We start from the raw sequence: 25486 nt of genomic DNA, 5'->3' as shown, positions 1-25486 counted from the left end.
AAGCATTTTTGAAACGATAAACTTTTATATACAGGGTGATTCAGGAGTAATGTGCCAAAATTATAAAAAATCAACGGTTATACTTACAATAACGTGCTATACTTTTTTTTGTAAAGCCAAAACATTAGCATTTTACAAAATTTGTAAACAAAGCCATTTTATGGCACAGTTTTTGAAAAATTCATTTTTAAAATCAAAATTTTGAAAAAAAAATTTCAAACTATTTTTTTTTTCAAAATTTCATGTAATTAAGTACTAATTTAATTTTTTAAATTCGATGCTTTTATTTATTTTTAAACAAAAACAGAAAACCAGATTCAAAAATATGTTGTCGTTTTCGAGACATTAACAAAAAACCAAAACGATAGCACCTGAAAACTTACCTGACAATTTTTCTTACTATGTCTGGGGTGCTCGCCGCCCATGGATTCTAGCTTTAAGGGGTTTTAGGCAATAAAATCGCTATTTCTTAATGGAAATTGAATAACAAATAATAATGTACACCCAAAAGACTAATCAATGAAAGAGAAATGGCAAATATGAAGGAAAAGAATTCAAATGTTATCTAGGAAAAAATGATTCTCTTGAAACCTTTAAAAATCAAAGAATATGATTTAAAAAGTCGTTTTTTTTATTTTGAACTGATTGCGCAAGTATTATTTCATTGTTTTTTTTTATTAAAATAAAACAATTATACTGCCTTAAGACCCTTACAGCTAGAATCCATGGGTAGCGAGCACCCCAGACATAGTATGAAAAATTCTCAGGTAAGTTTTCAGGTGTTATCAATGAAAAAAGTTGATCAATTCAGGGTTAATCCAATACGGTATCACTTTATTGTATTCTTATTTAAGTCTGAATGTTTAAAAAATAATTGACGAATTGTTAATGTTTCATAAATTAATTTATCAACAAGTCCAGCTACGTAAAAACAGAATATAAAGAGGTTTTTTTTTTTAGAAAAAAGTCGTTTTGGTTTTTTGTTAATTTCTCGAAAACGACAACATATTTTTGAATCTGGTTTTCTATTTTTGTTTAAAAATAAATAAAAGCATCGAATTTAAAAAATTAAATTAGTACTTAAATACATGAAATTTTGAAAAAAATTAGTTAGAAATTTTTTTTTTCAAAATTTTAATTTTAAAAATTAATTTTTCAAAAACTGTGCTATAAAATGGCTTTGTTTACAAATTTTGTAAAAGACTAATGTTTATGTTTTATGTTTAATGTACAACGTTATTGTAAGTATAACCGTTGATTTTTAATAATTTTTTTTCCAAATTAAGTCAATTTTTTTTTAAATTGCCCCTCCCCGCTAAACAAAGGGGAATAGACCCCCTCTCCCATACGATTTTTTTCTTGTCTCGACCTAACCTACACGCTCTAGCTTTTTGGCACATTACTCCTGAATCACCCTGTATATTTTCAGCTGGGAAAAAGGAAGGATGTATTATTATAAATTAAAAAGTAGGTGCGTATAAAGCTTAATGTGATTTACAAAGATAAGGTTTAATTGTGATTTTGTGTTGTTGTCTAATAAACTTAGGTATAAATCATTAAATATAAAAATTAACTTAGGGCCAATTTTTCAATAGTCAGATAAACCTCAGTTAGAGCTTATTCCTAGGAATAAAAGTTTTTTTTTATATTGACATTTATTCCTCTGCTAGTCTAACTGACGCACAGTGTGTCGAGCCCATACAAAAGTTTATCATAAATACTTGCAGCTAAGTTTTTGGAGTTTTAATATCTTTTTTTGTGTTTTTATGGCAGGAATAGAAAAAAAATTACAAGTTAACAAATTAAACAACCTATTACTTTTTTTTTTAGTATAATTTATGAAATTATCATTTATTGAAGAAGCCACTTGTGAGCAAAATTAATTTTTTTTTTATATATAAACAAAAATATACTTTTCGTAAGGTTTTTGGTGTGCTGATCTCGAATCCGAACTCAGAAAAATTCTATCATATCACGTTTTTGAAATATTCCCGTTAGAAAATCTGAAATGTCGTTTTTTAACAGTTTTTGGGGTTATGTTCTTGAACGTGGTGATTTATTTTAAATAAATTTGTGACAGTTTCTAAAAGAACTAAATGTTTTCTTTTAAAGCCCGTTTAAATCTTTTCAATATCTTTTTTCTACTTTGAGAAATCTTAAGTTGAAGTCAACTTGTTTTGTTTATCTTCTTTATACAAAAAAATCGTATGTTTATTTGCGTTTCATAGCAAATCTCGAATAGTTTTTTGTCAATCGCTTTCAAATTTTGAAATAACGTTTTATTAGCATTTTCGTAAATACTTATATCGGCGAGGTTGGTAAATACGCTATAATACACAGTAGAGCGTGGCCGGGTCAAGTAATTATATTAAAAATCTAGTATGCAGAAAAATATAATTTTTTTCTTGTTGAAAACAATATTTAAAATATTTTTAATTACATAAACAGCTTTTTGTTACTTGTGTATGGCTAAAAATTATTAAAAACATCGATTTTTTCATTTTTGTGATCCCCTTGAAGATGTTTCTCAAAAAATGAATTATTTTGAGTACTTGACTCGTAGCACATAAATGTGAATATCTCTGGTAATCGCAAACAGAAGCAGACCAAACTTTGCCAATATTAAGTATAAGCCTATGGCAAAATAATATAAAAAAATTATCGATATGATTTAATAAGTATTTTTTTAAATTAAGTTTAAAAATTAAATTTTTTTTTTTTTGGCCATTTATCAAAGAAATTTTAATAACTCATATATAATTTTATAAATTTAATTTTTTTTTGTTATACGTTTTACAACAACACTCAAATAAACAAAATAACATTAACAAAATTTTTCAAACAATTACCAAACGTGAAATATATACTCTCAAAGATTCCCATAAATTCCTCAAAATATTTTCAATTTCCGAGGTACTCATGTTTCGGAGCTTATTTTGAATACATAACCTGGGTTATTTTGTAAGATAAATATGTTTTCATATGAGTTGACACTTCTAAATTATATTTTAATAGCAAAAATATTAATTTTTAACAAAAAAAAAAGTGATTTATCATAAGGGGACGACACACTGTGTGACGATTGAAAAATCAGGGCTTAAAGATGTAAAATAAGAAAATAAATCGCAATACTTTTATTAGAAGGAATAGAAAGAATTATTGTTTGCACAGTGAAATATATTTACCTAAGATAGTTATGATTTCATAGAAACATACGGGTGGGTGTCCAGTTGAAACTGGTGGAATAAATTAAGGAATTCTGCCTAAAGTGGGCCCCGAACCCACTTTAGGCAAGCAATAAATCCATTGCACTTATCTCAGGCCTGCTGCCTTGAGCTCTATCATCCCATCACCCTGTCTTATTGTCGCCTTGTCGCCCTGTCGCCCTGTCAGCCTGTTGCTAAGTCACCTTGTTGTAGTCTTTCTTTGTCGACTTGTATCCTATCGCTTTGTCACACTGTCGCACACTGGTAAAAAGGGACTTTTTAGGTGGACATTACTCATAAACTGCATTAATATTGTAAATTATCTTCTTCAAGTGGTTATGTTTATTAACTGTAGAGGACTATTTTCTGCAGATTTTAATAATAATTATTAGTTAGTTTCTACATTTCACTTTTACTCGAAATAGAATTGAAACATGTATTTGAAAATTATCTTATTGATTTTATTTATTTTCGAAGTTATAACTAATAAAAAAAAAACTATTGCGATCAGTAAACTCATTTACTTTACTTCTGCTTCGATATCAGCTGAAATGGTTTCGAATAGTTTTCGAAAAAAATTAACAAAATTGATCGAAAAATCTATTTTAATCGGATTTTCATTTTCTATTTAATTTTAATTGATTTCTGACACCTATTGTGCACTCAATCCAACTCCAACTGGCTTTCGATTTTTATCTTTGACCATAAAATTAATGTTCTTCATATGAATATGCTTCAAATAAATGTACAAGACAAAAAAATGTGAGAATAGATAATTTTTGAAATTCTTAAAGACTATAGGTGTTTGAAAGGTATATATGAAGGTACTTATATTTCTTAAATAGATAAAAAAATATTAAATTGGCTAAAAATTGACGAATCTGCAGTTTTATTTTCAATGTCGAAGTGAAGTCAAAATCGTGCTTTTTGAAATCATTTTGAATGCTTGAAAACAATATTGATTTGAGAAAAATAAAGTTAGGTATATACCAAAAGTTATGTATTTCTAATTCGTCTTAATAATTGAATCGTTTATTTTCAAAACATGATAAGTCCACTTTTTTTCAAAATTCGTTTTTTTAACTGAATATGTTCTTGGGGTATAACCACACCTGCCTTCAAAATATAAACCATCTACTCAGTCTATATTCGATTTTACAGCTAAGCGAAAAATTTTTTTATTGTCAAAACATGATAAAATTCCCGGACTTATCATCATTTGAAAATAAACAGCAACTTTTTTACGAGTAATTGACTACAAATAAAGAAGCTGACTATTGACTCAAAATCTTAGGTTGAAAGCGTCTTTCAAGTAAAATAACTACTCGAAACATTATATTCTATTCCCAAATGCAATTGTTTGATAGTCTGCGGCTTTAAAAAAATTTTCATATTAATTTTAAAACTAAATTCACATGCGTTTATTTTCAAAGTATGATAAGTCCAAAATCGTTTTTATTTTTTATCTTTTGAACTATCGCGATATATCGGTCCAAAAAGTAAATACCAAACGATAATCTGTAGCTAGGTAAAAGTTCTACAAAATATATTTTTTATACATTTAGCCACACTTAACAAAAGAAAATAGAACGTTTTTTTCTTCTCCTGAAAAATTTGAAATCATGGACTTATCATGTTTTGAAAATAAATGATTCAATTATAATCAAAACTAAATATTTTTGAATAACCTAAATCCATTTGAGCTCATGCGCCGTTACTTGTGTCACTAATTATTAATTAATTAAATCATTCTGTAAAAATGAAATTTTCAAAGAAAATTTTCAATATAGCACGCTTATGGTTGTGTATGGCTTGAAATATTACCGGTGTGTAATCTATATGAATTACTCGTCCGGGCCACGAAAACCGGAAGGTGGGCAAAGGTGGGCAAAAAAAGTTACAGAACTTTAAAAAATTGTATAGACGCTTAATTCTATCAAATGGTTCTCCAGTGTTTATTGGGTATTGTTTACAAAAAATTCTTTAAGTGTTGCATATATACATATAGTGCTGAAAACTCTTGACAATTCTCAAAAAAAATAAACTCGGTTGAAAACAAACGGACCTAAAACACGTTATCTTAAAAAAATATGCATTATTTTCAAAGTCCTGGAATCATCTTTTGCTTTGAAAAGACTGCTCTGTTAAGCTAGAGAAACTGCCTCAAATGAAATAAATTGGGTGGTTTCATAGCTGTCAATCATTCCTTATAAATGTGTAAAGTCCAGTTTGTCTCTTAATTGCCTTCAAATTTCAACCAAATGTCCACCTAGATGGAGCATTTTTACCACTGTGTGTCGTCCTGTCGCCCTGACACTCTGTCACCATGTCGCTTTGTAACCCTGTCATCTTGTCAGCCTGTAGTGCTCTCGCTTTGTCCAGCTTACGCCTTTTGTTGCCATGCAGTCTAATCACTTTCTCACTACTTGTTGCCATGTCGCACTGTCATTCTCTCATCTTGTTCAGTCGCTTTGTTACATTGTCACCCTGGTGCTCACCAGGGTCACCGTGTAACCCAGTCGTCTGTCCACTTTGTCACCCTTTCACCCTGTAGACTTGTCGTCCTGTCGCTCTGCACCTTGTCATCTTTTCGCTTTGTCACCCTGTTGCTTTTTTGCCCTTTGCCACCTCGTCGTAATACTAGCAATGGTGACGTTGATTAACTCGAAAGTCGAAATTTCCGGATATCCATGATATTGCAAGAATTCATGATGCTGATCGCGACATGATCAATTTAGTGGGGAGCACGTTGTTTTGAAAATCTCCAATGAAATTTCCTTGTTAAAGGTTATGAAACAGAGTGTTTGATGTGATGATATTTCGGAATCCTACTCCGCTTCGACATGTTTTCCGTACATAGTTCTAAGCATAAATTGAACCTTCTCCTTCAGTACGTCAAAGAGGGTTATTGCAAATAAATTTTCGAAAAAGAAACCAAATGTGTTCTTCACTTTCGCTCGCAGAATATTTCGTTTAACATTAATATTTTGGTTATTTAATTCTTTGTACGCAATGTTCTCGAAATAAAAATACTATTTTTTATTTTTTCTCAACATTCTATACACCCAGAACAATTCATCTTATAACAAAAAAATCATATCCTCTTAAAATGTTCATCCATCAAAAATCCTTAAACTAAATACTTCAATTTCCATAGATTTAAATACATCAGTTTTTTTTTCTTAAACAAAAAAAAAAAATCATATTTACCTTGGATTATTCATTTAGGACATGTTTTAAATTTCATTCAAATAGAACGTTTTTTTTTTACATCCTTCTTTTCATAGAAAATATGTAAGTTTCCATGAATAAACACTGAACGATAGAAAGAGAGTACAACGGAGGGAAAAAAATCAAAATTATCCATTGAAAATCAATCAATGGTGCCAACCGGATATCCGAAGAAATTCAATAGGAAATCAAATAATTTTTTCCCCCTAGAGAGAAACAAGAGGATGTTTGAAAAAAAAAAAAAAAAAAATATAAAGTGACGTCGATTGATCGAATTTACCATCCAACCCATAGTACACTAGGGGATATTTCTTCTGAACTCCATGTGTATATATTTATTAGATAGGTACATTCGCCTTAAAAGTAATGCATATTTTTTTTTACTTTTGAATATCATCTATTCATATGAGTTGTTATAGATTTATTCTCCGAAATGAATTTCTAATATTGAAAAAAAAATAAATGGTCCATCGTAGATTTTAAAATGTAATTGAATAAAATCAGAAATATTTGTCGGAACAATAAATATTTGTATATAAAATTAAAAAAAATCCTGTCCATTTACAGTTAATAAAACGTTAGAATTAAATTGTTTCCATATTCAAGTTACCCTATGATATACGCTAAGAAGAGGCCCAGACTTTTGTTTTGTTTTTTACTTTGTCGTATCTTACAAAACATACAATAAAAAATACTTTAAAATCGTAACCAAAAAAAAAAAGGAACTTATTGTACACTCGGGCGTATGCGAATTTTTTTTTTTGATGATTTTTTTTTATATAATAGCAAAAGAAACTAGAATTCAATAGAAATATGAATACCACTGCTGGCCCTAAGTTTTTTTTATAAAAAAAAAAAATAATAAAACGTTTGAAAAAATAAAAAAATAATACCAAAAATATTGAGAGAAACCACATCAAATAAATACCACTCGTAAAACGGGTATTCAAAATTAAATTAATCTAAAGCTAAATCTACTAAAACAAAATTTTTATATGTAATTTACATGTTTTAAGAAAAAGTTTAGAAATTTTAAAACTTAAATCGTAAAAAATTTATCAGCATTTTTTTAAATTTAATTTTGTTAAAGAAATTATTTTATCCAAGGCCAAGACATTTATGTGAACTCTTTTTATTATTCGTTCTTGTGGTAAGGGAAACATTCATCCAAGCTATTTGAGAAAAAAATGCAATTTCTTATTCAAATTATAATAATTCTTCTTTTCATTAAAATAGTACTATTTAAATTAAAATAATTTTTCAAAACTGAATTGAATCTCTCCATACTCAAAGCTTTACCCACTTAATTGAAATGAACTCATGAGTCTTGAGATACATATATGTATGATTGCAAACTTTTACTACCAGCTTGTAGTACTCCATTGTTATGCGAAAAATAACAGCAGCATAACTTGTTGTATAATATTTCTTCCCCAAAAGACATTGCGTTACTGGCTCGTTATAGGAAAGTTTGATGTATTTTCCCATAAGAATATTGATTTTATTGATTTGATGTTAGATTGCTCAACAATCAAGAAAACAATGTGTATCAATTCCATTGTTTGTTGATACTACCTACATTTTACGTATATATCTCAATACAGATAGATACATTGAAGCCACACCAAAAATTGAATGTGGGTAGCGTTGACGATGATGTTTTGATACTTAGGATTCAGGAAGTGCGATGAAAAACAAAAATAGGAGAGAATCCGTATCGATTGGCCTAGTTTTTTGTTTGTTTATTTATTTCTTTTGTGCAACAATTCACTTTGACTATGCGACTTAAAAGGAGATGGTAAAGGATATTTAGATGGTTTATGGTTGTCCCTTGATTAATATTCATGATTAGTAGTCATTCAGGGTTGCATTTAATTATTTTGGAAAAACAGGGAGATGTCGTTCGACGATCGAGCTCAACTTACTACTGAAAATAAAGGATACCTATGTGATTTGTATAGATTTCGTGGCTTGACATTCTTGGTGAAAAATTGAATTGACATTGTTGTCTTACTTACTACTGAAAATAAAGGATACCTATGTGTTTGGTATAGATTTCGTGGCTTGACATTCTTGGTGAAAAATTGAATTGACATTGTTGTCTTTATTGATTCCTATTATGAATAGATATTCTCACAATTTTAGGTCCCAAAATCATTGGCTTTTTGGACCAATTACAGATTTACTGTCTCTTCGAAAAAAAACACCCTTTTACCTAATTTTTTATAAAAACTCTTTATTCTTGCTTTCTATCCCAAATTCAACATTTTTACCAAATTTCATTAGGGTGATCCATCATTTTTGTTTTCACTAAAAAAAACATCCTTTTAACCATTAAATTTTTATAGACACTTTAGATTCTCGTTTCTTATTATCTCAAAAGTAACATAATTTCTGAATTTCAATAGGGTACCACTAGTTCTTTTCTAGTATTGCACACTTTTCCAAATATACCCATATTTTCTCTACACCTAAAAAAAACACCCTTTCACATGAACAAAATTTATAGATTTCTTTTATTCGCAATCCCCATGAAAAAGAGAACATATTCATGTTCCGTTTATACCGTTGATTTTATTGGACTTATCGTGGATTTTCCCTATTTTCCCAAGAAAATACCCTTTAACCTAAAATATTTGTATAGACTTTTTGGGTTCTTGGTTTCTGTTATAAATGAAACATTTTTACCAATTTTCATTGGTGTAACAATTTTTTCCCAATTTTTGTGGTACTTATTCCGAATTTAATCATTTCTTGAAAAAAAAACACTCTTTCACTCAAGATAATTTTGTACTTTTTATAGATTCTTAATTCTTATACCAACCAAAACTTTTTCTACAAGTAGGGATGCAACATCGTTTACAACATCGATGTTAAAAAACATCGGTTCTATCTTCGATACATCGATGTTTTCCCGATGTATTTTTGTTGGACATAAATACGTTCTACTGTATCTAAAGAACAAAATATTTATGTCTTATCTATTTAAAACCCAAAAACCTAAGTTGAATTCAATTTTTAGGTACCACAAAACAGACAAATTTATCAACAAAATGAAACATATTTTCTTAATACGATTTTCGTTTTTATTTATATATAAATACCATCAATTCTAATCAAATGGAATCAATTTTTTTAACGTTCAGAGCTCTGAACGTAACTCACAAGCATGTCAATAATGGTCGCCATAGGCGTACACACCATTGGGCCAAGCGGGGCGGTGCCCCGAGGCCCCAACTGACGCTAGGGCCCTGACTGGAGACAATGCAGAGAAGGAAACTGTTATTATAAATAAAGTAGAAAAAATATTACCTCAGGGACCTCAAAAAATGCTACTAAAATAATCTAAGCGACCAACAAATAATACTTCTTTGGCCCCCAAAAAAAGAGAAAGGCGTATACATATCCTTTTTAAAAAAATGTCGAAATGGCCCCTTAAAATTAATATTGTCCCGGAGCCCCGGCAACTCAACGTACGCCTCTGACGGTCGCGTTCTGATTTCTGAACACACAGAAACAGTCTTTTGAATGAAAACATTAAAAAAAAAACTTTGAAGCTTTGAACACTAGACAAAAAAGATTGAGTTTGAGAGTTCAAGTTCTGTTATTATGCAAAAAAAGAAAAACGAGTAACAAAATGAACGATGTCGATGTTTTGCAGATTTAACGTCGATGTATCGGCGATGTATCGGCTTAAGAAACATCGATGTATACATCGATGTTTTTAACAAAAACATCGATGTTTTGAAAACATCGATGTATCGTTTGCATCCCTAAGAGCAATCGTATTGACTTTATTTTTATGTCATTAGATTCAACATCAAAAACTACCTTGAAAACATGTGTCATATGATGATATTCGACTAACAATTTTGTTCAGTATATTTTTGACCTTCACCCCCTCCCTCTTGTCCGCGAAAAAAACAGCCTTCCACACACCTTTTTTTATAGACTTTTTTTGTCCTTGGTTCTTATCCCAAAAGCAAACTTTTTGCCAATTTTCATGAGTGTAACAATTTTTTTTTTTTAAATACCTACCTATTTTCTGTACCTGTAAAGCTACACAATTTTTCACAAAAACGAAAATTGATTAAAACAATAAGCAGGAATTTTTTAAAGGGGTTCTTCTTAAAAATTTAAATTAAAATCGAACATTTTGCCTGTAGAAGTATTCTTGTGAAACCTTTTAACATTTTATTTGTTTACGTTTAAAAGAAATGGAAATTTGTCTCTGTAAATTCTTGAGAATCTAGCTCTCATAAGAGCTGAAGGTATACATTTTAAATTTTAATTCTGATTTGTGTGCATTTAGCAAATAAAGTCATACTTTCAAAGTAGTTTTGAGTTTTTTTTTAATATTATCTTAAAAGAGACACACCATTTTTTTTGAAAAATTCTAGAATTTTTTTACATACCTGTCAAAAATTATATAAAACAAATTCTTGTATGCCTATAATTGATTTGCTAGAATTAAAGAATTTATCGTCGAGTCAGAACTGTTAGAGAGAGATGCAGTTTTTCATGACGATGATACTATTGGGGGCTTTATCAATTCATCGCAAGTTTTGGTACCCCTGAAAAAAATCTTTTTATTTTAGGTGGTTGAGGCTAGGAATCGAACTCAGACCTCTGGCGCAATAGTCCATCGCACTAACTATTCGTCCAAGGATAACTTCACATATCAAATTTTTTATTGGTGTTGTTTATTTCTTTTATATATCTATATTCTTTCTCATAAAAGTATTATTCATCCCTCCATTTAGTACCCCTGTGGCTAATAGTTCGTTCACAGGATTGTCACATGTTCTGACTTCAATATTACCGTCAACAAGGTTGTTCTTCTTAAATGTTTTTTGAATGCGTAGCTGTAGTCAGTGTTGCCGGAGAGAAATATTAGAAGGTAGTACGGCAGAAAAAAAGGGGAGTATTTTGAACAAAATAGGAGTACAGCCATTTTTTTGTCTTGAAATTTTTTTTTAGTTTTATTTTTAAAAATATATATCAAGTTAAACATAAAAAACAAAACATAAATAAATAAATTATTAATTCAAATAACAAAAGTAATAAAATATCTGTCTTATGGTAAATAGCTTAATTTATAGTAATATTGTAATCACAAGATATGTATTAAATGCATTAAATAGAAGTGGTTTTGCAAAAATCAAGGTGTTTTGATTATATGGTAAGTATAAAATGATATAAGAAAAAAACAAATATTATTTTTTATACGCTTTTAAAAGTTGTTTTGAAGGATTCCATTTGTGGCAATCAACTCTATTTAACAATTCCTTGCAACTCATAATTGCATTTATTGTATTTACTTCCAATCTGTTTCGTTTTGTATCTTCCATTATAAAGAGTTGGGAAAAAACTCGTTCTGCCGCTGCGCTGCTGTGCGGAAGACTTAATAAAGCACTAACAAAATCCTTTTTCAGAGGGAAAAGTGTTTCATTAAGAGCATTTAAAAAAAAAAATATTTCTGACCAAAATTCTTCTATTTCTAATGAATTCGAAACCATAGTTTGGCTAAGTAGTGTTCGCCATTCCATGTCGAGGTTTTCAATTTCATTTTCGTTAATCAAATCGGGAATGGAAGAAATTTTTGAAGTTGCACTTTCTGCTAAATTTAAAGGGTCAATGCCTTGAATATGGTTCAGAATTTCGTCATCAAAATCGATTCGCTGTGAAATTTGAGCACACAGGGTCTTATAATATTCTCGGCAAACACCTTTAAACTCAATTATGTCATTTATTTCAATTTTGTTTGTTTTAATAAAAAGTTCAGCTTTAAGCCTGGTACGATGCTCGCGCTAAATTTTAGCTCCCATACAGATTATTGAAAAATTTTATCTGAGCTAAAATGGATCCCATACAAATTATCGATAACTTGTATGGGAATTTTATCTCGGCTAAAATTTAGCGCGAACAGCGTACCAGGCTTTAGCCCCAACGTATACAGAGTTAATATTTTTTAAATAAATGTCAGAAAAATTCGAATTAGAGAGAAACTCATCCGATTTGATACAATTTTTTTTTTACTTTTTTTTTACACTTTGCTACAAGTGTAAAATATTTTGTCATTAAAAAAAATAGGAGTACGAATGTGAAAGGAGAAGTACGGGAGTACGGAGGTGCTGAAAGTAGCACAATACTCCTATGGGAGTACTTTCGGCAACACTGGCTGTAGTTTTCTTTTAAGCAACTGGTAGGTATAATATGAGCAAGTATGTGTGACCCAGCTCTGCATTTTATATCGAATGTCATGGTTTGTCTTCGTACCATAAAGATTATTCCACGGAACAAATAAAACCGTAGTTTGAATAGAATCCATAAACCATTAATGGGACTTTTTATTCAATTGCTGTTTTTTTTTCTTCCATAATTTTAAATACGTAGCTTATTCAAAAGGAGTTTATTGAAGATTATATAATATTTTTTTTTTCTTTTAAAAAACCCGGAGTACTTAACGTTTTGTATCCCTTTTTAACAAACTAAGCTACAGAGTTGTGGTATTTAACATTCAAATGGCTGTTTACATTGCCCTCAAAACAAATTATTTTAACCAACTTAGGAACAAAAAAATAGCAAAAGGACTAGTGCTCTGTGTGAGAGCTCTCTTTGCTTCCACCTTTATAACGCGTTTAACCCTCTGCAAATAAAAGCAACTAGGTATACTGTGGCGGTAGTCGTCGTCGTCGTCGTCATTGCAAAAACATTAAAAATAAAGAAAATAAACAGGTAAATGTGCACTAACTAAGAAAAACCACCGCTTCTCGGTTGGGTGTGCCACATCGGCCTTAATTGCCATCACAAGATGACCCTCTGGATAAATTAAACTGCCATTCGTTCCGGGGCATCAATTCCGTGCCACAGATTTTTGCACCGTACCTTACGCTTACTATAATAGTTCTGTTGGTTCGTAAATCAGAGAACCTCCATAGAATTTTTCCTCATCGTAATCGTATAGTGGAATAATTTTTTAAAAAATTGGACCAAATTAGAAAAAAAATGAAATTGATTAGGTAAAGTTGTTTTTATTTTTTTGTATTGAACTCAGTTCTGAAGTACATAATCTGTATATGTATGTGTGTATTTGTATGCATACATTTCAGTCCAAGTTCATTATTTCCATCTTAACATCTTAACTTTTTTTCGTAATTTGACAAAAGTGGTTTTGTTGTAAGCGTATTGCTATGCCGCTGGTTATAAGCTACGTACCGTTACATTAAATTGAACTTAAAGCCCTCTAGAGGCAAAGACAAGAACTTAAGTCTTATTTTAATGTGAAGTGGCTCTCCAAATACGAAACTATAATCCTAAATGAAAATAATTAAAAACAAATGTTTTTAAACAAAATATGAAGGTCACATAAAAATATTAGATAAGACTATTTTCTTATTTCAAATTTTTTAAGAGCGTGATTTTAGAGAAGTCGAATTTACGTTTTTATTTACGTTTATATTTGTATTCAAATTTTAATTCTCATCATCGAATTCTTGGTATGAAATTGATCGAATTAAATTAAATTAAAATTAGTTAGTTAAAAAATTTAGTTAAAAATTTTTTGGCTGCCAAGTATTTAGGTCTCCTTAAAATAACTTTTATAAGACAGTTAAAATGATGAAGTATTACAATAGTTGCATAAGATACAATCTAAAATATTTTTCCAATTTTTAAATTACTCTACCCCACTATACTTTGTCCTTCTAAATCCAAACAGCAACAGCAACAAAGTTGTGTTATCTTGTTTTTATTTTCTTGTTTGCTTAACCCCTCTTGCCCGATCCCCAGAAACATTATAAAAGAAACTATGTATAAGCTTTAAATACGAATAAAAAAAATCCATGGCTACGCCTAGCTTAGTTCCTTGAAAGAAAGGATTTCACTTTTTATTCCAACTTTTATTTATATTTTTTCTAGTTTTTTTTTAATTTTTTTTTTTTTTTGGTTTATTGTTTGTTTGTTGTTTTTGTTTTACAAAAATAGCAACCATCAAGGACTTGTTGGAAATTTTGCATATACACAATTTGAGTAAGGCAGCTTCTATTATACATACATATAAACATATTCATCGTATGTGTGCACATTTAAGAATACTCTTCGAGTATTTCACATTGAAGGCAGAGATTCAGTGAGTCAGATAGAATATTCTTAGGTATATATCTCTATCTACTTTGGATTTGGATGTACTGTACATATTGGATTAATGCCACTGCTCACAGGATATAGTAATTTCATGCGGTTAAGTCTTGCGGGGGAGAAGGAGGGCTGGGGAATAGGTAAATGCATTAAAGAGAGTTTCTGGTCCTGTGGCCATGGCTGTTGTGTCCACATTGGATGTGATTACCGGAATGAATGCGAATTATTCTGTGCAGACAGGATTTAATTAGCATCCAATAGTGGACTTTGATTGGATGAATAGATATTGATTAGGGTTCTGATTGTGAAGGGAATCTAATGTAGGATTCAAAGAAATTAAAAATGAATATATAAGACTAAAAGCTTTACAAAATAGAATGGAAAGATATGTTTTAAGCTAAGGTGAACAAGAGTTAGGGTTCCATATTTTGTATTAAAGTGTAAGAAAACTCTTCTGAAAATGTTGAAGTCATTTTACTAAAACGTAATATTCAACTTTGCAGTAGTTAAGTAGAAAAATTAAAAATTTAACGCCACACGGTTGTCCAAAATGACTTATCTCGTTGCAAAAATCATAACTTTTGAACGGATTGAGTTAGCGGTACAATTTTTTTTTTTATTTGAAGGACATTTCTAGGGCTGTTATACCAATGAATTTCAATAAAATTATTTCACAGGGTGTTTCGGAATCATCGGCCAAAAACAGATTTTCTTTAAAAAAAAAGTTTAAATTAAAATTGGTATGCCATTTTGTAGAAATCACTAATCCACATTTAAAAACAAAATTTCAAAAAAATACAATGTCCCGTTTTCGAAAATTTTATTTTTCAAAAAAAAATTTCAAAATTTTTTTAAAAATCCAAAAATTATTTTTTTTGAAATTTTATTTTTGGCTTATATTTGAGTTATATAAGTGCTTCTTCACAAAAAGTTTCGTTGAAATCGAATAAGCCGTTTTGGAGAATATCGGATTTGAAAAAAAACGGTTTTATGGCAGGTACCGTAAAAAATCCATTCGGTTCCATTCATTAAGCCGAATAGGGTATGTGTACCAATCAATTGTTGATTCAAAATAAAAATATTTAGCTGCGCATGCTTGCGCACTGCCGAGATTTTGTACTTTGAAAAAAAATGAAGGCAGAAGGAACAAATTTTCTTTAAAAAAAATGTTTAAATTAAAATTGGTATGCCATTTTGTAGAAATCACTTATCCACATCTAAAAACAAAATTTCAAAAAAATACAATGTCCCGTTTTCGAAAATTTTATTTTTCAAAAAAAAATTTCAAAATTTTTTTAAAAATCCAAAAATTATTTTTTTTGAAATTTTATTTTTGGCTTATATTTGAGTTATATAAGTGCTTCTTCAAAAAAAGTTTCGTTGAAATCGAATAAGCCGTTTCGGAGAATATCGGATTTAAAAAAAACCGTTCTATGGCAGGTACCGTTAATAATGATTTTCCAAAAAAATTTTTTTCATTAGAAGATAGACCTTGTTTTCAAACTTACATTTGAATTTTTTAAACAAAATCGTTGGAGCCGTTTTTGAGCAATTACAGCTTTACTGAAATTGGTGTATGACAAGTACCGTTATTTTTGGCCCAAAAAAATTAATTCCAAAAACACCTCTGGAGGGTCTCCAAAAAATGCTACATACCAAATTTGAAGTCAATCGGTCCATCCGTTTAGGATGTAGATCCTTATACAGACAGACAGACAGACGGACTTCCGGGACCAACTTTTTTGGCATTCTCTATAATCGTAATATCATGGAAAAGTGTAATCTGAACTTTTTTTAGATGTGAATTAGTGATTTCTACAAAATGGCATACCAATTTTAATTTAAATATTTTTTTTTTTAAGAAAATCGGTTTTCGGCCGATGATTCCTAAACACCCTGTAAAACAATTTTCTTGAAATTCATTGGTGTAACAGCCCTGGAAATTTCCTTCAAATTAAAAAAAAAACTGTACCGCTACCTCAATCCGTTCAAAAGTTATGATTTTTGCAACGAGATAAGTCATTTTGGACAACAGTGCGCCAACAAGAACATTGAACGATTGCATCTGATAACTAAAAGTGATCGCTGATCATTTGGTCCAAAAATTTGATTATTTTCGATCCAAAATTTTCAACGACAAGAAAGCAGAGGTTAAAATCAATCTATATAGAAGTCTACCTTTTTTTATTCTATCACCTTTAAATCCACCCACCTATAATACATTTTATATCACCCGAAAGCTTATTGTTTCAGCTCAAAATATTTATATCGACCATGTCTATACAATATCTACAAAAAAACTAGAATTTTTTGAACCCAATCAATTTTTATCAGCATGCGTATTAAAGTTAAATCAAATGTGTATGTGCACTAGATCAAAAGATATAACGTGTGTAGAAAAAGAACATCTTTGTACCGTTATCTCAGAATTTTGAATATGAAATTAATTGAAATTTTGTACAATTATAGTTTATTTAATTACCTATCTACAGTACAAATTTTATTCATCTATCTATTAAAACAAAAAAGTTATAACAAGTTGAATGTTCGTGTCGCGTTTTCGTTTCATCTTGTTTCAAATCACTACGATACTAAAGAAGTTTTCACTTCAATAATAGAAAAATTGTTCGACATGCGGTTGCATTGAAGTGTTAATTAGGTTATTAATCGACTGTAGGACTGTACAAAAGTTTTTTGGATTCTAAAAAAAAACTGTCAATTTTCGGTCATCATTTACTACATAATGCAGTGGAATCCAAGCGCTCTGTTTTGTCTACTTGAATAATTCATCTAAAATTTCATTTAAAATTAAGAAAAACCAAAAGAAAAGAAACATGTATTCAAAACTAGCCGTACCTATTTTATTTTGCTTGTGATGCAAATAAATGCAATGATCTGATCTGCATCACTATGAAAATAATAAACAGCTTAAAGAAGCAGATACAAATTGAAATCTCTCCTTTCTGGGTGAATTTACAAACGAAACTCAAGAATTAAAACTGTGGTAATAAGTTAAAAGAGCTTATGTCGACATAAATGAAAATCTGGGTCTCATTTATCTACGCAAAATATAAACCGTTAAATTTAAACAAATCATAGTAGCTTAAGTCTTTTTGGACAAAAACTGCATTTTCATAATAGCTTATGTATATGTTAAAATAAAATCGTAAAAATCTTAAAAAGACTACATTTTTTTAAATCAGCTTAAGTCGTGACATAAGCTTTTAGGACAATTTGAATTCGAAACAAAGACCCAATTGAAAATGTTCTATTTGTATCCAGGGGGCAGAAATGTATTTGGACCGTTACATTGTTTTCAAACGTTTTCAAAATGTTTAATATCGTTTTCTGAAGAATCAACATTTTTGCACTTACGTCGTTGTTCCACCGGGGGTGCGATATATTCATCGCTTAGGTCAACATAAACTATTTTAAACTTGTGGTCGAGTGAACCATTTGTGTTCTTATGTCGACTTAAGCCATTTTAAAAAATTGTATTATGAACCAAAACCAATTTTGCAAAACAGCTTAAGTAACATAAGTTGTTTTGTTCCTTGAAATGTCCGCCAAATTGTATACTTAAGTCAAAGTAATATATTTTTTCAATTGTAACGGTCGTCCCGAGCGTTTTCAAGAAAAAATATAAATATAGAAATTAAGGGTATACCAAGCTTGTATCCTAAAAAAAAATTGTTAGTCTAGCGGCAACAGTTTAAAAGTAATCACAAAAAAAGTACAAAAAAATCATGTCCACAAATTTCATTTGCTTATACTGAAAAATGATAAAAATTGACTTAAGCTCTTTTAACTTATTGACACAGAAAAATCAAAAGCAGTTTATTCAATACAAAGGGATTTTTTTTGTGGAACGTTTAAGCACTTACAACAATTCATCTGGCTAATTTGGAAATAATGGCTCTTCAGTGAATTAGAAAATTTTGAAAAGTAAAAATGTTTTTATCATTTTTTTTAACTTTGGCCTGAGTATCTTTTAAATGGTTTGATTAATGAAAAAAGTATGCACAACTTTTTTTGTAGAGCAATCTATTTCCTATAGGAATATGTCTTGCCCTTTTTATTATTATAATTTTTAAATTTCTTACAAAATTAAGAACAAAAATCGATTTTTTAAAGATTTTCTCGATTTTTGGACCTCAAATATCTTTTAAACGGTTAGATAAACAATAAAAGTGTCTAAGACATTTTTTGTAAAACGTTCAATTTCCTACAAGAATATGTAAAGAAATTTGCTTAAAAGTCGACTTATAAAAAAAACTGATCTTTTTTTTAGAAGAAGATAGATGTAAAAATGGGAAATTGCGAAGCGAAGGACCTTTCGATTTTTTTGACACTCCCTAATACATATGTACATACATAAATGTATATAATATATGCGTTTTAAAACTGCTATAACGATTTTATTTTTTTTTTTCTGAAAACGCTTTTCTGATTAAGGCTGACTTTTCTGACCAATTTTTAAATATTAAACTTAAATGGTCACTGTGGCGTATGTGTAACATATTTTCTATAGTACAGTCAAATTAGCGAAAAGTAGGATAAAGCTCAAATTAAAATCGTTTTATTTTTATTTTCAATTTTGTATAGCAACAGTTGTTTCCCTTATTTAAATTTAAATTAATATTTCTTTGTACAAAAAAAAAGTGTAAAATGGTGTTCGGACTTCTGCCCCTTTTGGGCATTGTTTCAATATATTTAGTTGAAACTATCTATCAAAATTGTGTAGAAACACATACTTGGTTTGAAACTATAGCATTGTCGATAAATATTTTTGAATAGTCAAGTGATCCATTTTTAAATCGTTCTAACTTCAAAATATGTTTATGGCCAATGAGTTGAACATGGATACAGTAAAAGCAAATTTAGGCCTTTTTAAAAGGTATATGAAATCAAAGCGTTATAAAAAGTGGTTAGAAAAATTCAGAGTGTAATATGTATTAAGCACTTTTGTACTTACAATGTCAAACTTATTTTTAGTAAACTATAGTTTCAAAATTAATTTATTATATTTTTTTTTTCATTTCAGGTTTGTGGCACATCTTCACTATAAATATACCCCTCTTAACTTGTGGCATACATAAATCATGATAAGCCAATGTTTTCTATTTTTATATGAAATTACATATATACCTAATGCGATAATATAGAGATGCTCAAGCTAAATCACTTTTAGCTCCATACATATTTAAACTAGATATATATATATACATCTTTAGCAACAGATCATAATTAGTTACACATTTCTACATCTATTTATATATACAAAAAAAAAAAGTTAAAAACTTGCGTGCGTGTATACTATATAAATATGATATCTATGATGCTTCTTTAAATGGTATTACTTTTGTTTACTTAAATTTTATTTTTTAAACTTAAGAGTTTTCAATTGCTTAATTGTTTTATTTTTTCTATCACATGCAAATAAATTTTTAAAATTAAATTTATATTATTTTTTTTTTTTTGCTTAAATTAAATAAAAAACATAATATTTTTATTCAAATTTTACCTATCTTTAAATTTGATTTAAAACTGATTGCATTTGAGTTCGTTTGAAATTTTCTCAGTTTGAAACGCACTTTTACCAGAAAAATAATTTTCTTCTTTTTCTTATATGCCTCACTACAAATAAATTTTAATTTTCTTTTTGCATCCAATACAAAAATATACAACACTTGTTGAGCTCTTTATACAATTATTTCGAATGAATATTCCTCTTGTCCAATCTAAAGCAAATAATACAAATAAAAATACCCAAAATGCTTTCGTTGTTGTAAACATATAAGATATTTCTCTTTATCTTTATATCTCTCTCTTTCTATCTTTCAAAATACAACTTCAACTTTCTTTATTCTTACACACTACTTGTCATGTTGTTAAAACAAAATGTCAATAAATAATATTTTTTGTATTAAATATTTCAAGTGCACTGTCGTCAAAAAAAATAAAAAAATATCAAAATAATATAATTATTTGCATATTATGAATGACGTTTAAAACTATAAATTTACAAAACAAAACACTTGTCTTGTATGCATTATTGAAATTTGTTTTTTCTTAAAATAAAATTCTAATTATATACACAACAAGAAAATAAATTAAATAAAGTAAAAATGTCACGTGAAAATTCACCTCGACACAGTGCTAGAATAAATCGGCCGACTTCGTCATCATCTCCAAAAAGACAACAACAACACAGACAACAAGCCCCTCTAATGGAGAGTGTGGCCAGCACAACAACAGGTAGTGCTGTCAGTACTGGCAGCAACAATGACATACCTTCGTCGGCTCAACAGCCAAGTTTTGCACCCATATCTAGTTCAGCAACAAACATATCAGATGATTATGGGGAGAATCCAATTCTACCACCGTTAAGTGGAACGGGACCAAGCCGACAACGATCACTACGTGATCGTTTGAAAGATGGCATCACTGGAAGTTTTTCTTGGCAGTAAGTCCGAATTATTCATTTCCATAATATTTGTTTATTTTGTTTTTTTCTTGTTTAGTTTTTATGTTGTATTTAATTTTTGTTAAATTTAATTGTTAATTTTGTTTTATTGTTATTTTTGACAGTTAAAAAATAATTACATATTTTCTGTACGTTCATTCTTTCTCGTTTTCGAAGAAATCAGTAGTTAATATTTTTAAATTAATAATAATACTTATTCATTCATTCACACCACGTTGTAGAATTCAAGTTTTTAAAAATTGCACAAGTAGTTTATTATACCTATTATTAAAATTTAAAATTCTCAATACCTTTTAATGCATATTAATTCATGAACAAAAATTTAATATACTTATACATAGTTTAAAATTTGGTAAGTTTTTTTTTCTTGAGAATGAAATTCACTTTTTTCAAAATTTTAAGTAGTTTTACACAATTTTTTTATTAAAAACAAATGTGCAATGATACAATAATAATTTAAAAAAAGTTTTTTTTCCTTCCCGAACATGATATTTCTTTATAATTTATTAATAGTAATCTTATGTAGTTATAAATAAATCCTAAATATCCGAAGTTATCTATTTACGATATTTTTCATTGTATTGAAATTGTCTAAAAATAATTTGAAAAGTTTTTAAGTTATTTTTATATGAGTAAGTTATTTTTATAAAAGTAATTTCTCTAATTTTAAACATAAAAAAATTATCACTTTGGGTTTTTTTTAGCCCATTCTTATAGGGTTTAGAAAATTGGATAGAATTTAAATTAAATATTAAAAAATATCTAATGAGTGTTCTTGAAGTTAAAAAAAAAGGTAAAAAGGGTAGGTTAATCCTAGGAAACAAATACATACTATAAGTCAACTTTTTCGAAGGGCTCTCAATAAAAAAACTGTTCCGAATTTTGTTTCTTTTTTGTTTCCTTTATTGAAATTATTAATAGAATAGGAGCAATATTAAAAAGAATGAGGAATAGTATTCTAGGAATTTTTCGATTAGGATATTGAGAGCCTTTCTATCGCAATAAGAACCAATGAAATGCAAAGAAAATCCTGTTAATAATTTTTTTAATGTCAAATTCAAATGAAAATTTGAGACTAAAAGTTAAAAAAAAAACATTTAGTTTAGGATATTTTTTTCTTAATAAAAAATTATTTGTTTTTTTCATGTTTTCAGTTGTAGGAGCAATTTTCTCATTAATTGACATGAAATACAAAAGAAATATTTTTGAGAAAAACTAAGATTAATTTTTGAAAAATCAGTAGCTTATTTTCATTTTATTGTTTCAAATTAAGTTCATTGAATGAATTGTTTTGGAATAATTGGATAAACATAACTTATTATACGAAAAATTTTAAAGTTAAAGAACAGGTTAAATATTTCTATTCTGGAATATGCTCAGTCTTATCTCTCGAACATAAAATTTAGAACTTATATACTCGTATTGTGTAATTTGTTTGTATCTACTGGTTATTTTCTATACAAGAAGTGGTTCGGAAAGATTTTTTATGTGCATTTCTTCCTGAGCAACTTCAATTCTTATAGCCATAATGTAAACTTCAGTCGTTGATTAGGCTTTTGTTTCGTACGGTGATGTTGTTGATCTATAAAATAGACCCACCAGCACAAATTGCAATGTTTACACTCTTTGACCGTCTGGACTTAAGATCATCCGCATAATCAGCATCTCACTAGGTATCTATTGGTATTTTATGAATAACTTGCAGAAACTACTCGAGAAAAATTCGTTTTAAGTTGTTCCAGTTATCCAATTATAGGTTTTCTATCCTTTTTGCAACATAATAGACCAGGGTCGATAATTTTTGAAACCAAAAAAAATCATAGTAGGATGAAACCCATTGGAAAAGGAGGTGGACATGATGAAAATTAAAGGAAAAATAAATTACGGGCGAGCCGAGTTCGGGAAGTGGGTGGGTTGAGTTTTTAATGGTAAAAAATGGTATATCTCGATTTCCGGCAAAACTACAAATCCTATAGAAAAAAGTTGTATGGCAAAGTTGTAGGTAATAAAAAAATCTACAACTTTTGTATCAACAATTTTTTCACATAACCTCAAAATTTATGTGAAAAATTCTAAAAACCGAGTTTTTGGTTTTTATTTTTATCTACGAAATTTGGTGAAAACTTACCTTATTATGTCCCAAATACACTGTAATTTATTTGATTTAAAATATTAATTTGTTCACCTTATTTTGACTTAATACCAAAAAAACACCCTAATTTTCAATCGAAAATTCACGTGTCAAAATATCAGCTTTTTTCAAAAAGTCGGTGGGCATTTCGTACGTTAAAATGTCTATTTTCTGATGGTGTAAAAAAGATTTTACATTAGTATACTATAGAACATGTTCTAGTAAAATTCAAAAAATGAAAAAAGCTTGAATTCGAAAAAAATTTTTTATAATTGTTTACAATTTTGGCCTATTTATTCAAATTTACACTTTAATTACTCAAAAAACGTAAGATTCATGTAACATTAATTAATCTTACGTTTTTTGAGTAATTAAAGTGTAAATTTGAATAAATAGGCCAAAATTGTAAACAATGATAAAAAATTTTTTTCGAATTCAAGCTTTTTTCATTTTTTGAATTTTACTAGAACATGTTCTATAGTATACTAATGTAAAATCTTTTTTACACCATCAGAAAATAGACATTTTAACGTACGAAATGCCCACCGACTTTTTGAAAAAAGCTGATATTTTGACACGTGAATTTTCGATTGAAAATTAGTGTGTTTTTTTGGTATTAAGTCAAAATAAGGTGAACAAATAAATATTTTAAATCAAATAAATTACAGTGTATTTGGAACATAATAAGGTAAGTTTTCACCAAATTTCGTAGAAAAATTTTTGTTTTTGAAAAAGATACAAATAAAAAACCAAAAACTCGGTTTTTTGAATTTTTCACATAAATTTTGAGGTTATGTGAAAAAATTGTTGATACAAAAGTTGTAGATCTTTGTATTACCTAGAACTTTGCCATACAACTTTTTTCTATAGGATTTGTAGTTTTGCCGGAAATCGAGATATACCATTTTTTACCATTAAAAACTCAACCCACCCACTTCCCGAACTCGGCTCGCCCGTAATTTATTTTTCCTTTCATTCTTATCATATTCCCCTCCTTTTCCAATGGGTTTCATCCTACTGTGATTTTTTTGTACTTTTTAATGTTTTTGAAGGCATCGGCACTGGTCTATAACCTTCTCTGCCAAAAATTGAGTAAAAGAGTAAAACTTCCAGTTGTTTCACAGGCCATAATTCATATGGGACCTTGTTTTCAATAGGTGTAGGCTCTGTGTGGTTCAAAACTCATTTTGCTTATTACATGTTTTAGCGCTCACAGACACTTCGGTAACTAACTGGAAACTTTTATGCAACGACAATTTGGTTTTCTCTCTATGCGACGCCATTTTGTTGTGTTGTAGGTATGCTTTACTCCAAATTTTAACACTATCTCCGCAGTTAAATGCATTTGCCAATTTCAATGCAAGACTTTATCAAGGGGCACGGCAGTGCCCAGCCAAGTTCTATAGCAACTTTGGCACTACACCCTTATTTACAGGAAACAACTCAGGCCATTTTCTACCCCCCTCCAACTTCTATACCAAATATGTCAGAAATTTCAAACTCGCTCCATTTGTTGAACTAGTCGAACAAACTCCTTATGAAATTTCAGCTGCCTAGGATGAGTAGTTCCTGAGATATAGGGCTTCGAAAATCTCAAAAATCGTAACTGACTGACTGACTGACTGACTGGGGGCGTGGTAACCGCCCATTTTCGCTGAATTGTCATCAAATTTTTTAGAGCACTTCTGATTATCGTAGAATCTTGAAACTTGGTAGAATGGTAAAGCTAGTAAGTTATACCAAGGAAAAAATTTAAAATTTGAGAATTTTGGATAGGGGGCGTGGCAACCGCCCATTTCTGCTGAATTTTCATCAAATATTATAGAGCATTTCTAACTTACGTAGAACCTTAAAATTTGGAAGAATGGTAGACCTGGTAGTTTAAACAAAAAAAAAAATTAAAATTTGAGAATTTTATACAAGGGGCGTGGTAACCGCCCATTTTCTCTGAGTGTTCATCAATTATAGAGATTTTAAGTTCTACAGCAATACCTTGCAAAAAGTAGTGAAATCACAACAAAAACATTACTGTTAAAAAAGGAGCCAAGTTCTCCTATGTTGAAGTTATGCTGGCACAAAAAGTACTGAAATGTAAAAGTGTACCAAGTTCTAAAGCTTGGCTTTAAATTTGTATAAATAAAATGTTGATTGTTTGCTTGGCAATTTTTCAAATAGCTTTAAAAATCGGTAATTTAAAGAAAAATTTTCAAGAGAACAATCAACATTTTATTTATACAAATTTAAAGCCAAGCTTTAGAACTTGGTACACTTTTACATTTCAGTACTTTTTGT

General features: G+C 29.2%; 1 protein-coding gene across 4 annotated transcripts in view; it reads left to right on the top strand.

Annotated features, from left to right (window-relative positions):
• LOC129916930 (TLD domain-containing protein 2) overlaps positions 1–25486 on the top strand; it is a 217877-nt gene that overhangs the window by 21522 nt on the left and 170869 nt on the right. Inside the window, exon 1 of one of the 4 annotated variants that reach the window (XM_055997162.1) lies at positions 20550–21042. The exons of 1 other annotated variant lie outside the window; for it this stretch is intronic. In XM_055997162.1, the coding sequence (XP_055853137.1) occupies positions 20705–21042 (338 nt within the window). In that variant the 5' untranslated portion in view covers positions 20550–20704. Of the gene's footprint in view, positions 1–20549; positions 21043–25486 lie in introns of those variants that run through there. 2 more of the 4 variants (XM_055997176.1, XM_055997177.1) reach the window with 2 other exon arrangements.

The sequence above is a fragment of the Episyrphus balteatus genome, chromosome 3 (genome assembly GCF_945859705.1).
Source record: "Episyrphus balteatus chromosome 3, idEpiBalt1.1, whole genome shotgun sequence".
In the NCBI taxonomy this organism is placed as follows: Eukaryota; Metazoa; Arthropoda; class Insecta; order Diptera; family Syrphidae; genus Episyrphus; species Episyrphus balteatus.
This window is presented reverse-complemented; position numbering and strand designations above follow the sequence as displayed.